Below are 18,244 nucleotides of genomic sequence, written 5' to 3' on the forward strand. Positions count from 1 at the left end.
GGAACCATCGTCATTAATATGAGCAAGAAGTAGATATAAATGAGCAGCTCGAAGAACGAACTCAGTTTGTTAAGTGATATCTGTTTTCTGATTTGCTAAAATATCAACAAGACAGCTTGACTTTTTCTATCTAATGTAATCCTTTTTAATCAAACTTAATCGACTGCGCTTTAAAATTTCTTTAAGTCACAATAAAATGTCCTAAAACCGATCGTTTATTCATATGTTTCAATACGGATTGTTAACCACGATATTTTTTAAAACTATTCAAACATAATGATAAGAAGAAAACCTAATTAAGAGTTCATTAAAAGACAGTCCTTCGCGTTACTACATGCGAATTATGAAGAGAGATTGTAGATTATGACTTTCCAACATAAAACTCTGAAGATTTTATGAATTTTTGACCGAATTTCATCAACTCCCCCATTTTACTTTACTTTTTTACTTTCGACTTTCGAAAATCTTAGACTTTTTTACTTTCGTTGAACTTCGAATCCGATATACTCTGACACTTCAAATCGTTTTTGCTGCTAATTTCTTTACTAATTATGAAAGAGGAAAATCGTGCGAAGATCTTCTTTCATGACATCCAGGCAAAGATCTTGCAAATTCGTACACATTTTGATACCATCTGGCTCGCTGAATTGGCTCGCTGAATTGTTGTTTTTGGCTCGTTGAATTGTTACTTTTGGACGTCTAATCGAAATCTATCAGAATTGTTGGAACTCCAGAACATTAATTTTAAAGCTCATTAGAATTACTCGTAAATTAAGTCGTTTGTACTTTACTAAAGACTAATTTTTTGATAACTACTTGTTTTAAAAAACTCTTCCTTTTTGCTCAAGAGTAAACTTTCCACGTGTTATTGACCATTTCCCAGCATTCAGTACACTGTGTTTAGTGTTTAGTATATTAGTGTTTAGTACATTAGTGTTTGGAGATTTTTCTAAACAAGCAACAATGATGCCATTATATTTTTGAAAAAAATCTCTGTGGCATTATCTTGATGGAATACAAAAAAATTGTCAGAAACCTAAAAAAATACTCGTCGTGCATTGCCGCAAAATCGGCACTCAAAAAACGACCCAGAACTCCAATAAAACTGAAATGTATGACAAAAACATAATAACACCTGATAAAAAATAAATTATTTGGTTTCGATTTCTGTCAGCGCGACAAAATTATAATAGAAAAAACTAATTGATGGTCATTCAGCAAAAAATAACAAACAATTTTTCAGAAAAATTACAATGAAGACTAAAAATCTTTGCCTAATGAAGAAGCACTGACTAGAAGAAGCAAAACATGAACATATCTACCCATTTCATGAAGGAATTCATTTGTTCAGCACGCATGAAAACGCAATGCATTAATTTTGCAAAAAGTTGCTGAAATCGGTGAAATTTGGAAAAACGTTCAACATATTCGATTAATCACAAAATTAAACAAAATTTCTTAATCCCGGTCAAATTAAACAAAAGAAAAAATAAATTGAAAAAGGTTTAAACTAGTTATAAAATGCTGTAAATGCAAAACTTTTTGCTCAAAAAAGTTGACCAATAATTTCGTTCACGTAGTCAACATTTACCATTTAATTTTTAACTTCTTCGATTATATAAGAATCTACTCAAATGAATAAAGTGAAGGAAAAAAATGTTTTTCTATTTTCTTTCTTTTTGCACCTGGAATGTCTGGAATTTGATCGACCAAACTCAAATCAGACTGTTTTTAAATTAATACCGCAGGTTTCTCTGAACAAGTGATCTGGAAAATGAATTATTAATTTTTGAAAACTGCATCGGTGGACATCAGAGTCCTATGTCCACCGATGCAGTTTTCAAAAATCAATAATTAACTCTTTCAGAAAAACCTGCGGTACTAATTTAAAAACCGTCTGAGTTGAGCAACTGACTAAAGCGGTTTTGAGCACGCTTTGAGCTCTCGGAAACTTTCCTGAGCACAAAGTTCCAAACAAAAGTAATTCGGCCTGGGACCTCAGCCTAACTGCTTCTGTTTACCGTCACCGAAATGTTTTGTTTGTTCTATTGATTGACGTAAGTTTTTATAGCAACTAATGTTACCGAATATAATTTTTTTTGATCTATTCTGTTTTGCCCCCCCCCCTCCGCTTAGTGGACTTATATCTTTTACGCCCCCAGGCGCGCGTGCTATTTTTTACATAGTAACGTGCTATATAACAACATATAATTTGTAACTGGATGGCGTCAAAAAACACTGGGGAGGGGGCAAACAGAATAGATCCTTTTTCTACTTCCAGGAAAATGTCAGAGTGACAATTCAGCTCTCTTCCTTGACAGTGAAGCATACAAACATCTATCCGAAATATGGGATAATTTCTGCCAGAAGTTCAATGGGCGGTCTTCTCGGTTTAGTGCTCGGAGGGAGTATGATGACTGCGTTTACGAGCTTGTGGAATTCACACCCTTCTTTCTCTTGATTTTTATTTGGTACCTCACCTCTCTGTCGCCCTCTTTCCCTGTCTTTCGCATTTCTCTCTCTAACTGTCTGTCTTTGAAGGCACGCACGCACGCATGCACGCACGGACGCACACACACACACACACACACACACACACACACACACACACACACACACACTCACTCACACACACACACACATTACCTCTTTCTCTTTCTCTCTCCCTCTCTCTACTTCTTGATTTTTTGTGTCAAGTTTCCCTAATATGGCTAATATTTCTACTTGAAAGCAACGTCTACACGAACGGCTCAAGTTTCTTGGCCGTTGCGTCCTGTTGTTAATCCAGATATGCTAACGGTTAAACATGTTATAAAAAAAAACTGGAATTAACATCTTGTTTCTGAGCGCGTGTCTAAGAAATTAAGTTGTTTCTAAGAAATTAAGTTCCAATCTATTCCGGACAACTGGAGTCTTAGTAATACAATAAAATATAATTTTAACCAACAAAAACTTTACTCATTATAAAAACTCTGGAAGATCATTATTAGTGTCTTTTCAAAAGTAGGTTTTATCGTTGCTTTTTTAGTGGATTCCATCCCTCCTTAATTTAAATTCAATCTCTGTATATAAACTTTGCATCGCGAGCACGAGCACGCAAGTTCTGAAACATAATAACTTTTTAATAAGTTAAGAACTCGGATAAAATAATATAATGAGTTTTATTAACGCCTTACAGGGGTATACTCTTATCTCAATAGCTAGTCTCGCCTCCAATTATGAAAATCAATGGAAAAACTCCTTTTAGCTTGATCGGATGACGCAAAATCTCATGGAAAATTAGAAACAGATACTTCAAGTTTTACCCGAGGAAGTAGATCCGTCTTTTGTTTGAACTTCTGCAGAGGGAAGATTTAATTAGGGCAATTAACCTGGTCAAAAACTCCACTTTTTATGATGTAATTGCTTTGATAAAAGTTCGATAAGGAAAAGAAAACACATTGACGGATGAAAAGATTAAATGTTCACGTTGCGCAGTTTTATTGGTTTGTTTGATTGAATAATAGATGGCAAATTCTAATTGAAACCGGATACGCTGAGTTTAAGTTTTCGCTTTACAAACTGGTTCGGTTGCAACATCTATTGTAGAAAGCTATAATAACTGTTTATTGGGCTTCTTTTACATTAACTTTTTACATAATAACGAATTATATTTTTAATCAGACAAACTGTGCCCTGATTAACTTAAATTTAGTTCAATTTTTGCAACAAGCTGAATGATTTTTGCGATAATTAGATGAAAACTGTACAAGGCTCCACGCCATCATAACAAGGATCAATTATTAGTAAAATCTGTTTTTTTTTCTAAATTTTTAGAAGAGTGAGAGTTGCCTAGATTCGAAAATCGACACAGAATTCCAATAAAACTAAAATTTATGACAAAACATATTAACACCTGATAAATAATAAAATATCTGGTTTTGATTTCTGTCAGCGCGACAAAATTATAATAGAAAAAAACTAATTAATGGTCATCCGGAAAAAAATAACAAAAATTTTTTCAGAAATATCACAATGACCACTACAATTTTTTGCCTAAGAAAGAGATGCACTGACTAGAAGAAGCAAAACAAAAACATAACTACTCATTTCACGAAGGGATTCATTTGTTCAGTACGCATCAAAACGCAATGCATTATTTTTGCAAAAAGTTGTTGAAATCGATGAAATTTGGAAAAACTTTCAACATATTCGATTAATTACAAAATTAAACAAAATATTTAACCCAGATCAAATTAAACAAAAGAAAAAATAAATTGAAGAAGGTTTAAACTAGTTATAAATTGCTGTAAATGAAAAACTTTTTGCCTAAAAACGTTGACCAATAATTTCGTTCACGTAGTCAATATTTACTATTTATTTTTTATTTTCTTCGATAAAATAAGAATCAACTCAAATTAATAAAGTGAAAGAAAAAAGGTTTTTCTAAGTTCCTTCTTTTCGCACCTGGAATGTCTGGAATTTGATCGACCGAACTCAAATCAGACTGTTTTTAAATTAGTACCGCATGTTTTTCTGAACAAGTGATCTGGAAAGTGAATTATTATTATTTTTGAAAACTGCATCGGTGGACATCAGAGTCGAATGTCCACCGATGCAGTTTTCAAAAAATTAATAATTAACTTTCCAGATCACATGCTCAGAAAAATCTGCGGTATTAATTTAAAAACAGTCTGATTTGAGTTTGATCGATCAAATTACTTTATAGATATTTTATAACCAAAACGTTTGAAATTTGTTGTGTCCTCGGTTTTGTCAGGACCGGTTGAATATAGCTCAATTTTTTTCCTATTGAAAATTTAAAATTATCTTTGAAAACCTCAATACTTTTGCTATCATTTTAAACTTTTGGCATAATTTCTCTTCTATGAGGTTAAAATTTCTCTACCCGGGTCAAAATTTGTCGGGAAAATAATGTAAGAATTGCGGTGAAAAGCGGTGAAAAATGTTTTCCACCGCAAAGCGCTTGCATCTTTTAGCGATGAATGCGGTGAGATTTTTTATAGATTTGCGGTTTTTAGCTGTTAAATTTTTTTTTCACTAAATTCATCGGGTAATGAAGTCTGAGAGCTAAAACTTAAAAATTTGTAATCTCATCTTTGTTGAGCTTTTCCTTGCCTTAAAATTGCTTAGCAAAGTATTAGAATTACTTTGTTCATTCTGGTTATCAAATTAAAATGGACAGTCTTATTACGTGGAGCGAGAACTCATCCTTGCATGGAGTTCGACATTTTATTCACTCCGGGAATCGAAATTTCAAGCTTCGAATCGGCTGGGCGATTATCTTCCTGTCGTTTCTCTCATTGTGTGTTTACCTGCAAATTTCGCTTTTGTACGAGATAGTTGCTGTCAAACCCACAGTGGTCGAGGAAGTACACGAGAGAGCCGATTCTCTAAATTTTCCAAATGTTGTCATATGCGACCTAAATCAAGGACTGCTTTGAAACCTCTATTACAACTGCTACCAATAATAGCTGTTTTAAATTCAAGAACATCACATGCACGAAATAATATTTTTGTATCGTTGAACAATTACTGATTTCCATTTCCGATGTCAAATTCTTAAATTTTTTTTGATTGGAGATAGTATAATCAATCATCTGTATAAGTACTTGAAGAATCATTTTGTCTGGTTATATTATGATAGATCTAAAAAATTGTTAATAATTAGTACGAACTAATCGCGAATCCACAGTTAAAATTGGAGTATTCATAGTTAGAAGTAGTATAATTTATGTGGAAAAAGAGGTTGCTGAGCAAACGATGCGCGAGCAGAAAGCGACAAACTTGACCGATTACTAAATGTCAACTTTGGGAATTCGGCTGAGGCGTCAAAGATACTTCTATCGATAGCTTCAAACACTCTATATGAAACAGTGCGTGGCGCAATGAGGAAGAACACGACCCAAGCTGCACTTCAGTTTCCAGTTTTAGCAAGAACCTATTTGGAGGCGTATCAACAGATAGACCCAGCTTGGGCTTCCATCTTGAGTTAGTAAACCGGATTATTAATTCTTCAGTCTATAGTTTTGTTCCTCGTCGCCATTTTTTACTAGTAATACCAGAGGGTCATGCAATGCAAATCATACAAAATAAGGATCAAGTGCTAGTGCAATCCTTGCATGCCTTCAACGAAACATACAAACCATATATGACTTCACTAAAAGTTTTGTATGGCCATATCAGCAGGGGGGGGGGGGGGGGGTTGGGTTCGAGCACGCAGGGCTTGAAATTAGACTTCCCTTCTGGGCCCAAAGATTTATTCGCACCGAGCAGTGTGCTTTAAGATTTTGCGATCTTTTGCATGATCAAAGAGATAATTCTGAAAAAAAAACGATCAAAAACTCTGAAACTGGCCAAAAAAAACGTAAGAGCTTTGACTGTTTTTCCTTTAAAAGGTTGATCATTTCTTATGTTTTTTAACAAAATTTCAACAAGAGTGAAATCCTGAAACACCTTGAGATTGGTCTAAAAAATCCTGTTGGAATTCTCAAACCTTTTGACTTTTATTTGCCGGACGAAATGTTCCATTTTTGATATAAAGTCAACACAGTCTTCTTTGGAATCCAAAACGATTTGGAAGTCAGAATTTAAAAATTCAGAACACAAATTATGTGAAGCTATACTTTTGCAGAATATGGCCCAACATTGGGTCAACACTTCGAACAGAAAAACGATCCCAACTTTGTGGATGACGGGATGAAATATTACGACTTTGCTACTATTCTGACTGCTGTGTCACCAACATACAAAGAATTGACCAAATTTTGCCAATGGAAGGGAAAAAACTGTTTAGTGGACCAGTTGTGGAGTAGAGTATCAACAAGGAATGGAGTGTGCTGGGAACTCACAATTCCTGACAGGCGAGTTGGGCTAAATAATGAAAAACTCAGACTGTTATTTGGTTAGTGGATAATTTTTCTTGTAAAAAACATAAAACCGATTAAATCGGCAATTTGGAACAATTAAATTTTGTCTCTCGATTCGGGGTCTCAGCTCATTTTTGCCTCCAACAAGCAAGAAAAAAACGAGATTAAGACGTGGAAGGCTAAGAATATGAGCTGAATGATCGAAGTGCTCAAATAAGGAAAAAAGTTTGCAAATTTTTGAATTTTTTGGCTCCCCAGGTCTAGATTTAAGTTTTTAAAAGAGCGAAGGTAATGATTTCAAATACACGCCCGTACCGAACTCCAAGTACCAATCAGTACTGGGCACGTCTAAATGCAATGCCTCATCAGTACTGATTCAAGCACTGATTAATGTCAGTTTTTGTACCTGACAGATGTGCGTTCATACTGATTTTAAAATTGACCTGTTTTTGATAGCTGTGGAGTGTTTTACAAGCACCCGGGGTAATTGTCCCGAAATCGTGGCACTTAGTTTTGACTTTGGAATCAAGTTGCCAAGTGCAATGAAAATGTTATATGAATAATACAGTTGATATTGTAATGATTCAGCACTGATTTTTTTAGAAAGACTTGCATTTAACGTGCCCAGTAGTGAATCGTTCTTGGAGTTCGGTCCGGGTGGTGTATTATCCAAGCTAGAGTATCTTTAAAGGTCAAGCTTTGTCATTTCATACCATTTATTGGACCTACTATTGGTCGAGCATGTTATTTTCATAGGTACAAAAAGGCCAGTTTTGAATAGGCGACTGTGTCTTAATTTGATTTTGCAGATACATAAACATCCAGAAAGCAACATCAAAAGCAGGGCAAATGCAAGCTAGTTTAATGGGGCAAAACTTAAAAAAAGCCGTTGGAAAGTTACTAGCATACACAAAAATATTGAATTCTTAAAACAAATCAGTTGTCGCAAACAAGTATTATTCCAAACGTTCTTAGCGGATGAAATCGATGGATTAGCTCCAACAAGTTTCATCTTGTAAGATATGATTTTAGTGTAACGTTTATCAGTTGTTTCAAAATTTAATTATGAAACAAAGGAAATGTACTTTTTGCGGCACATTGTAATAATACACATTGTATTAATTGCAGCATGTTTTTTATAAAGATTCTTCATGCCGAGAAATTTTAAGGACCATGCCAACTGTTTGTTATATTAATAGGGGGCGTCTCAGGATAAACGAACAGATTAGATTATGGATTCAGCACGATATGATGAGTTGAGAAAAATTGGATTGTGGAAATGGGCTATTTTGCTTAGCTTAAGTCGGTTTATTTAGGTAAAAATTGTCGTTTTATACGGCTTTAGGGCCGTTCACTCTTTTTTTCAATAGTCCAGGTGAAAACCTGGGTCATTGTTCAAACTTTTAAAATCTGCCAAAATTCCCTTTTTCCCGTCCATTCGTCTAAAGCATATATTAATGCTATACAATTGCGTCAGCTTTTTTCCCATTAATCGCATCTATTTTTTCTATTCCTCGCATTAATCGCATTTCTATTTTTTCAACAGATCTTGAAGCGTCAGCGTCAATGTCTGTTAGTGAGTTGAATTTTAACACCAAATCAGAGAATAATGCGTTGTAATAGAATGTAACACTGTCTAGATTTGATTATTTTCATGTTTTAAAGAATTTTTATGGTTGTTTTCTTTTTTAAAAAAAACTTTCTGATTTGGAGCTAGTTTTTTTTTATATTTTTCCATTAGGAGTAGCTTTCTGTGTTGTTCTCAGTATTGCCATACTTCTTAACTGTCGTTCTTGCGTTCAATCATGCTGCGAAGCTACGTTACAGGATAGTAATAATTATTGATTTTGCGCATCCGCAAAAGAGCAGCATTAGTCGTTCCAATCTGTAGTTGACTAACAGACTTCTAACCCGCTAAATTTTCTTGTATTTCTTTATTCTTTTTATTCTTGTTCTAATATAAATATTGCATATAAACTAACAACTTTTGGCTGCACAAAAACTAAGCATGTAAGAACTAGTGGGAAAACGTACTCAGAAATAGAACATCCGCCGGTATTAAACAAAGAATTTCCATGGTTTAGTCCTCAACTTATGGAAAAAAAATAGAATTCTGGTGGGAGGTCCACTGTTGACTGTAATTACACCGTCCAGCAAGGATTTTAAGTCGAGCTAAAGTCTTTCCATAGTTGCAGATAAGGATTTTAAGAATGTCGAGCACGATTCTCTTCATTGGTCAAGCAAGCGTCTCTCCAAATGTGGAGATGATTTTTTGGTGTTAGTTATCATTGCTTATTCGCATCTTTCACCTTTTGCGTGGATAAACAAGAATCTAGGAGCAATGCCGAACTAGCATGACAAAAGAGCAGTCAAGCCTAGAAAACAAATCAAATTTTGGCAAGAATCTCTAGAAAAATTGGTTTTTGAGATATATATGCACCTGAATGGAACTGTTTAATATACCTTTAACGATCTTCATTTCATAATCAAATGAGTTTAATCTTTTCTTTTTTACTCATTTCGGTCCTCAAAATTTAAAATTTTTGACATTTACAGTAGCAAAGTTTCTGTATTCATTAAAATTTCTTGAACACTGAAAATTTTGAATGATCGGGCTTAATTGTTGGGTCCAGTCGAAGTCCTGCAACAAAAAATTGGGTCGAGCTAAAGCCTAGCAGTAAAAAATACGACCACTAAAGCTGAGTAAGTCTTTTCATTGACTATTTGATTCGAGCATGGTCCTCTGATACAATTTTTGGGTCGAGCATGGTATCTTCATAAGTCGAAGCCTAAACCAGGGCATCTAAGGTATTCGATGTTCCAGACTTTGAGTTAGACCAAGGAATCGGGTTCCTGGATGTTGGAGGTGGATCCCACTTGCAGATATATCTGTATGACCCAACGACCTCTGTTCTCACTACTTGGGATAAGACTTGTTCTTTCGATATTGCACCAGGACGAAGCTACAAAGTGGGTTTAACTACAACAAAATTCAGAGATGAGAGTGGGTTCTCTGGGTGTATTGAGGAGGGCAAAACCAAGTGAGTTTTTTCCAACTGTAATTCTGTAAAAACTGTAATTTTTTAAAACTGTAAAAAAACTGTAATTTTTAAAACTGTAAAAAAACTGTAAAAAAACTATTTAAAAACTGTAATTTTTTAAATAGCTCTTATAAAACCCTTCAAAAAATTCACCATTTTGAATGCAGTCACAGGAAACTCATGTTAAATTCTGCTGAAATTTCTGTTGGGGCAGCAAAACCTTAACTTGAATACTGTCCTTGCTTTCTGAAAGCTTTTCTGTTAAAAGTAAGATTGAAGACTTGAGAATAATTAGCAATGTATGTTGCTTTTAGAGCAAATGATGGCCTTTTTTTGTATTTTCAGTGAGTTAAAGTACTATGACAAAGGGTATGCTCACATGTTGTGTGTGAGTGAGTGTTTCACAGAGACAGAGTTCAAAACATGTGACTGTATCACTCTCACTCAGTCATTCTTCCCTAATGACACGTTGGAATGTGCGACTGCCACCATGACAATGTGTCAGATTGATGATGTGGAATTATTACGTAAGTTCTTCTGTCTCAGCAGTCATAAGTGTGTGTGAAGCAAGAGGTATAGTCGCAATGTCAAAATCGGTATAAAATTACCCCATAAATACAGGGTTTTCAGTCACGTGAAACTATTATAATTATTTATTTAGAGAACTCCGCACCTTCAGTTAAAACGATACAGTCATTAGGTTTCTTAAAACTTTCGCTACTCTTACTCTAACAAGTAAAACAATCGCAAAAAATTTGATATTGCGTAATATCAAATGCGGATGCTCATTTCGTTAAGCTGATTAAGTCCGACTTTCCTGAAACATAAAGGAGTACAAGATCACTTAAAAACTTGTATGATAATACAAACGACACGTGAAAACATTACTTTAGTTCATTTTTAGCCCATAACAAGTAAATCATTAAGAATGCGTTCTTGTTCGGCTCTACTACCACGCCAAACCCTATTTAACATTTTGTGACAATCAATTTTTACTTAAGTAAACTCAAACAAACAACTAAGGTTAACAGAAAAATACTAATGGATCTAATCAAAACCAAAAGGGTTGGTCGAGTCCCACTGAACAAAAAAAACTCAAGGTTATGACGTTTGGTGAACCTTGGGCAAAACAACTCACTAAAATTCAAACAAACACATACGCTTTAAGTCAAGAGAAAATCAGCCAAAGAACTATTTTATGTTTGTTTCCAGCTAAAAATGCAAAACCCAGTGGTTAAAATAGGATAATTTGCGAGGGAAAAGGGTTGATTTGACCAAATGAGGAAAAACTATATCAAAAGCAAAGTCATAGCAGTCACATTTGAACCAGACGGCGTTGACGGTAGACTGAGGGGATCAAACTTTTAAGACTAAGAACCGCCTTTGACGCCTTGAAAATGTCTTCTCAAAGCAGTTTTGATGAATCGCATACTTAGAGACCATTAAGGCTCTAAGAAAGCTGCTCAACAACTTAATGCCCTCCGGGTTTTACCTGTTTATCCCCATTTCGAGGGCGAAAAATTAAAAGGGTCAGATGAAAAAGTGGTCGCAAAAATATGCATAAAAACGCAGGACTTATATAATTGCTTTGAACTTCGTCTGAGAATAAAAACTCTTTTTAGGTTAAAAATTAGCTAAAACTGAAAACCACAAATATTTTTGGTTTTGAATGTCACTGCTTAAACAGTCAGAAAAGAAAACAATTCAAGTCGAGAATATATTTTCACAGCGGTGAAGGAACGAAATTAAACGATAAATTAGATGTTGTTGAGACATTCCTTGGTAGTAATTGGAAGTGTTGAAAAACACTCGGAATAAAAATTTAATTTGAATAGAAAATTTTTACACATTGGTATCTTAATCTATTGAAACGTTTTATAATTTTCGAGATATCAAAAGCCGACTGACGCCAGCTTATTGTAGTTTAGAAAAACTTTTACTTGAAATGAAAATTATGAGAGGGGCGCATAAAAAATAAAAATAAGTAGCGACCAATTGTTTCCCATTGTTCAAGTTAAATGTTCCCATGAAAGTTCAAGTTAAACACGAAAAGCCTATTGTAAATTTCTTCCACAAAAACTGTTGACGATCTGTTTCATCAAAATTCAAATCTTTCTCAACTAATTTGGCCATTAAGTGTTTCGCCATTAAGTAATTCAAACAACGCAAATTTTGATTCAAATAAACATTTTTCATTCAAAGAGCTTGTAAATGTTCCTGTAATTCTACAAATATACCACATGCTAAGAGGAACAAGACGTGCGAGTCTGTGTGTAGCACAAAATGTTCTACCTTACCTCTTAAGGTAGCAAAAATTGTCAGAAAAACCGTTGTGGGTATCCAAAAACAATTTATACGCATTGGAAAAAATTACTTGTACTGTTTGAACCCAAACACATGCCGTCTTTTTTCGGCAGACAAAAAACTAAAGCACTTCACCACATTCACGAAAAATAAGTGTAGTACAATTTGAACAACATCGAAAGGGGAAAATTACACAAGCCAACACACACATTTCAAACAGAAAACACCAAAACCAAAAAACTTTGGTTTTGGCAAAGGGACATTACTCAAAGTTTGTCACTGTTCATTTAGCTCCTATGTCTTTTTTTCTTCAAAAATAATGCGCGTGAATTTTTGTGGCATTTGTGTCGGTAAGAGTACTTTAAACACTCAGTTTGAAAAAAAAATTTAAATTTAAAAAAATTTTATTAATTTTGATTTATCATGAGCATGAAAGGAAAAGTATTTTTTTAAAAAAAATCTCGCCGATATGTCGTCAGTGAGATTAAAAAAACAGCTTTTTTTGGACAAATATCGCAATTTACAGCAAATATAAACTAATTTCTTTTATTTCATGTTTGCTGACACTGTTTGCGCACTGCCTCTGATTTTTTTCTGACATATGAAGGAATCAACTCTCTCAACATAGCTTTCTCTTTCTTTCTCTCTTACACACACAAACCACAAACATTACACACCTACCCCCATATATACACCCACACAAGCATACACACAAGCAAAAAAAGTACAAACACGGACTAACAAAAAAAAACAATTTTATAATGTTCTTTTTGGCATCTCATCTTTGTTCAAATTTCATCATCTTTTTTCTGAGCTCTGATTGTATTTTTCAAGATAATTATTTGTAGATGTCTTCAGACAATCGTATCGGTAGTGGTGAATCGACACTAACATTTAAAATGATGTTTTTGAAGCTTTTCGAAAAGTTTTGTTTTTGAAGTTTCTTGAGCATTTCTTTTTAAAAATCTCGTAGACGTAATATCAGGGAAAATTAAAAACAACGATTTTTGGTTGTTCACATATTCAAATCCGCAAATTGTAGCAAATTTTACATCATAAGAAAAAATTTTCCAGAATTTGGAGTTTCTGCATTTTTTCTTGAATTGTGCGTAAAATTTTTTTAAAAAATAACTCTCAATTCATTTTCTTTGTCTATTACACAAACAAAACACACATTTCAAACGCTTACAAACTTAGTACACCCACAAAAGCGCGCGAGACATTACTCTGTAATTTTGATTTCCCGTGAGCGTAACCGGTCAAAGCGTTTTTTTTAAATCTCGCAGATGTGTTTGTCAACAGCTAGATTTATTTAGCAAAATACATATTCAAAACCGAATTTCGCAGCAAATCTTAATTAGTTTTTATTACTTTTTCAGAATTTCGGATAGTTTTTGCAATTCGACTAACTGCTTTTAACACGTGCTGGACCCCTAAAAATGATCCTTAAAGGCTCTCATTTGATAGCGCATAGAAACATTGATTGTCAATAAAACTTATGTTGCGGCCCTGTCACTATTATAAGAAAGAGTTTTTAAGTAATTTTTAGGAAACAGTATCCTTCAAAAATCTTTTATGAACTAAAATGAAAAGAAAATTTTGCTTCTTTCAAGAGAAAACGTTGTTCTTAATAGGAGAGTTTCACAATACAAACAGCTGTTTAATTATTCAAATTACAGAACCGCTCAAAGACGAAAAGATCAGTTCGAAGAGCATTCAAAAATACAGAGATCTCAAAACGGATCTTAAATTGATTCTCAAATACCTCTAATTCCTTGTTCCAGAGGAGATCTGTCCTGACAATAAAACATACCCGGCAGATTGCCGGAAAATAGCCGCCGTTGATTCCAAAAGGCATGATTGTGATTGAAAGAATAGAAGATATCGAAAAAATGGTTTTTGTACAAAAACATTTTTAAGTCCGATTTATTTTGATGCCATTTCGTAGTTGAACATGACGTACTTCTGTTTCTTAGAGAGAGGCTACAGGGGCTACTATCAATACCAATAAGCATAAGAGATGGTAACTAAGACTTATAGGAACGACGTTCAAATAGCGGGCATCTAAAATTGGGCTTTATGGGTTTATCCAGTTTCTAATTCAATTTTTTATTCTGACTCTGTTCATTTCGAATTGCTTTGCTGAGCAACTGATGATCAAATTCACTTTTAGCAGAATGAGAGAAACTAGCCTGGAGAAGTCAAAAGATTTCGCGCAAAATGCTGAAAAGGCGGCAAAAAGGTAAAGCGAAAAAGTTCGACGAAGTAAAAAAAATAGAAGCACTATAATAGCCTGCTGAGATGAGGGCGGCTATTAAAAACAAAAATATGTTAAGAACAGGTTTTCAGCTTCAAATTTTCAGTGAAGTTGATTTGATGTTCACTGCATGAAACTGGTCTTTGTACGTCTTCAAAGTTTTTTTTAAAAATAAACTAGTTAGTCCGGTCGAAATAAGAGGAGTTGTTGACAAAAACAGCTATAGAACAGCCAAAAAATCATTTTTTTAATTATGCGTCCCAACTACCAGTTGAAACTTTTCAAAAAGTCTCTGTATTGATTTTGAACGACTGGCGTGAGATGACATTGGTTTTAGCTAGCTTCAGTGAAACGTACACCGCAGACTGCCAAAGGGATAAGATGATTTCTCAGGTTTCCAATTCATATTAGCTGTACCAATTTATGTAAGATATACATGTAAGACTAAGAATCGTCCCCTCATACCATGAAAATGTCTGCTTAAAACAGTTTCGGTGAATCGGCTGCTTAGAGACTAGTAAGGCGAAAGGCTCTACGAGAGCTGCTCGGTGACTTATTGCCCTCCGAACGCTACTTGTTTATCCCGTTTTTGAGGACGAAAATACATGAGTTTTCAGAAATTTAAATGCGGTGCGCATTTGTACTAGCAGAGCATGCTCTTTTGGTCCTCTGGTTAAGGAACGACTAAAATGAGCCGAATAAATGCAAACATAGCCGGCAGATTGCCGGAATAGCTGCGAAAGAATAGACCTGCGTGCCATATAATAGATAGAAACAGATAGATCTAAATTGAAAAAATCGACGCCGCTCAAAAAACTAGGTAAAAAACATTCAGCGATAAACTAATAACGCTTGTTAAAATTCATTCTACAGAAGCCTCTTATTAGGGACCTTTACTGCAAATATGAGTTCCTTTGACCTTAAACAAATTCAAATTAAACTTAAGTTTTAAAGTGCAAAAGTCATTTTATTGAGTGAGCTAAGTCACGTATGATCAAAATCTAATCACGCAAATAACCTAAAAAACTTTTGCTAAAGTGAGTGAGAAATGACATCACACGCGCGAATGCCGTTAGTGAGAGGAAGAAGTCATTCAGAAAATTTGACTTTTTCAACTTTGCTGTGTGAACAAATGTAAAACGAAAGAGCGTCAGACGACGAAACAAAAAACATAGCCGGAAGAATTCCGGAAGCGACTCGAAGCGTCAGAACTTCACTAACAAAACCGTAATTGCAACGGAAGCCACTACCTTTTGTATAAAACTATTAAAACACTACCTCCCCAGGTCTGCTCTAAAATTGGTTGAAACAAACCACTGTCAACAAGAGAAACAAAATGCAGCAAAATTTTATATTATTGAAAACCTTTGGTAACGTTAAAAAATCCGAAATAATTAAGGTGGTCAAAAACCTGATAGTCTGAAAAAGCTGACAAGGTTATCAATAGCCCTCAAATAACTCAAGATTCTAATCTGAAAAAGATCGCGAAAGCAAACGGCAGATAATGATCTTAGAAACTAAGTTTAATCTTTTCAAAAAAGAAAGCTCAAATTTAAGAACAAGAAAACACCTATAATTACACTTCAAAAAACTGCGATTAAGACAAAATACAACACACACCTGTTCCTTCCTGTACATAAGCTAGACAACATGATTTCATTCTAAATCAAAAATAAAATTGATCATAGAAAAGACATAAGCAGCAGAATATTCAAAGGCAAAAAATCGTTTTATTTAATACCAAGAAATACCAGAAATCATTGATTTTTTTACAACTGAAAAGATCAATAAACCGAAAACAAAAGTAGGTGTCAGGACAAAGCTAGAATGATACTAACTAGAATGTAAATATGGGCACAATGTAAGGAACACCGTAACAAGACATTCTTGATTTTTGAAAGTTGAAAATCAATTTAAAAAACTCAAGAAAAACGAATACATTTCATTGTTCAGCATTTAAGACCTAGAAAAGATAACTAGTCATCCGACACAAAGATTTATCCTCCTGAAGAGAACAAAAAATAGGAAAAAGCAGTATTCATAAATACGAAATATTGAAACATCTTGCAAAAAAATGGTCAAAGAACTTAAGTTAAGACTGCATTTATGAAAAAATTTTTAACTGTTTTTTCAAAACTTAACGCCAAAAAATGATTGAATCTTTATTGAAACGAAATTAAAGTCCCTCATGTTGCATAAAAAAACTTTTCTAGCCATTACAACCAAAATACAAACGAAAAACTGACGAAAATCGAAAAAAAACAACCAAAATCGGATTAGCATATGTACAATTTTATGAAACAAAATTACATCGAGGTAGAAAGAGGCCTTGAGTATAGGAATTATCAAAGAGAAGTTGCCATATTAACTGAGTTTTGACAAAAAGACGGTTAAAAGATCCAAAAATGAAGAAATTAATATCAAAAAAAGCCAAAAAATAACTAAAAAATCAAAAATTATGTCAATTTTCAACTTGAAACGCATTTTCAGGCTCTGCAAAACACTGTGGTATCAATTTCCGAGGCTGACATTTCAATATAGTATCGAATAAAATTTATTTCTACAAGAAACCAAACTAAAAGCAAAAAAATTGGGCCACTTAGATGAAAAAACGGCTAAAAACGGTCATCTATATGTGCAATTCAGTCAAAAACTACTTTTCAAAGTCAAAAAGTCATTCACTAATCGCAGCGCATGATCAAAAAACTTCTCTCGCTTAGCGAATATCTGTTCACCAAGACAGCTTTTCTCACTTTCGCTTTTAGGTCAAAATGCCGCGTGAACAAATCTACTTCCTGTAAAAAAAAAACCGAGAGAAAACCAATACTCCTCTTCGAGTCGCAAAAAAACCAAGAGCACCGCAATATAGCTTCGCTCAGCTTACAGCTTCGCAGCTATAAAAAGCTTTGTGAGCTATAAAATAGCTTTAAACGGGATTTCTGAAGGCCCGTTTTCCATAACAATTGAATTCAAATTTTACTTCAGGACAATGCCAGGCTACATGCAAGCCTCAGTGCAGTTTCACAAAATACTATCTAGACATATCCTCCGCAAAATTTCCCAGCCAATCTTTCGCAAATTTGCAAAGCGCAATAACTCAAACGAACAACGTTTCATATCAGTATATGCGGAGAAACTACGCAGAAGTGACAATTCAGTTCTCTTCTTTGACAGTGAAGCATACAAACATCTATCCCAAATATGAGATATTTTCGGCTAGCAGTGCAATGGGAGGTCTTCTCGGATTATTGCTTGGAGGGAGTATGATGACTGTTTACGAGCTGGCCGAATTTATTGTGAACCCAATATACACATGCTTCAAGATAGTTATTCTAAAAACTAAGATTAACCAGCCGATTTAAAAACACAACTCTGGTATGTGCCCTTAAAAAACAACTGATGAAGAAGAATAACCAATTTCAATGATGAATATTCAAAACAAGGCAGTCAATACACGCATGTCCAAGTAGACAATTATTCTATATAGCTTGTTCATGACAATATATTACTGAATTATTTTCATCTCACCGATCCAAATTCCCGAAACAAATAGCACCCAGTTTTCCCAGCAAATCATTCCATATTAAGGCATCAAGATCTTACCAAACCTAAACTGACCAAATTTCCCAAAAAATATCAAGATAATTTGGTTTCAACATCACAAAATTCGAATTACTCGAATAAATATCTCCTAAATAGCTGTCGTTAAGGGAAAAACGATTTATGATATTTGTCGAAGAAATTGGATTGAACATCACCCAGCATAATTGTAA

At 34.2% G+C, this 18,244-nt stretch overlaps 1 protein-coding gene across 1 annotated transcript; it reads left to right on the forward strand.

The window, feature by feature from the left end:
* The first annotated feature begins 6,829 nt into the window (after window positions 1-6,829).
* Window positions 6,830-18,082, forward strand: LOC142346141 (bile acid-sensitive ion channel-like). Its single transcript, XM_075398648.1, has 4 exons — window positions 6,830-6,863; window positions 9,694-9,910; window positions 10,256-10,437; window positions 17,457-18,082. The coding sequence occupies exons 1-4, from the start codon at window positions 6,830-6,832 to the stop codon at window positions 17,831-17,833; spliced, it is 810 nt and encodes a 269-aa protein (XP_075254763.1). The 3' UTR covers window positions 17,834-18,082.
* Window positions 18,083-18,244: the final 162 nt, after the last annotated feature.

Source organism: Convolutriloba macropyga, chromosome 9 (genome assembly GCF_964194025.1).
Source record: "Convolutriloba macropyga chromosome 9, txConMacr16.3, whole genome shotgun sequence".
NCBI classification, from domain to species: domain Eukaryota; kingdom Metazoa; phylum Xenacoelomorpha; order Acoela; family Convolutidae; genus Convolutriloba; species Convolutriloba macropyga.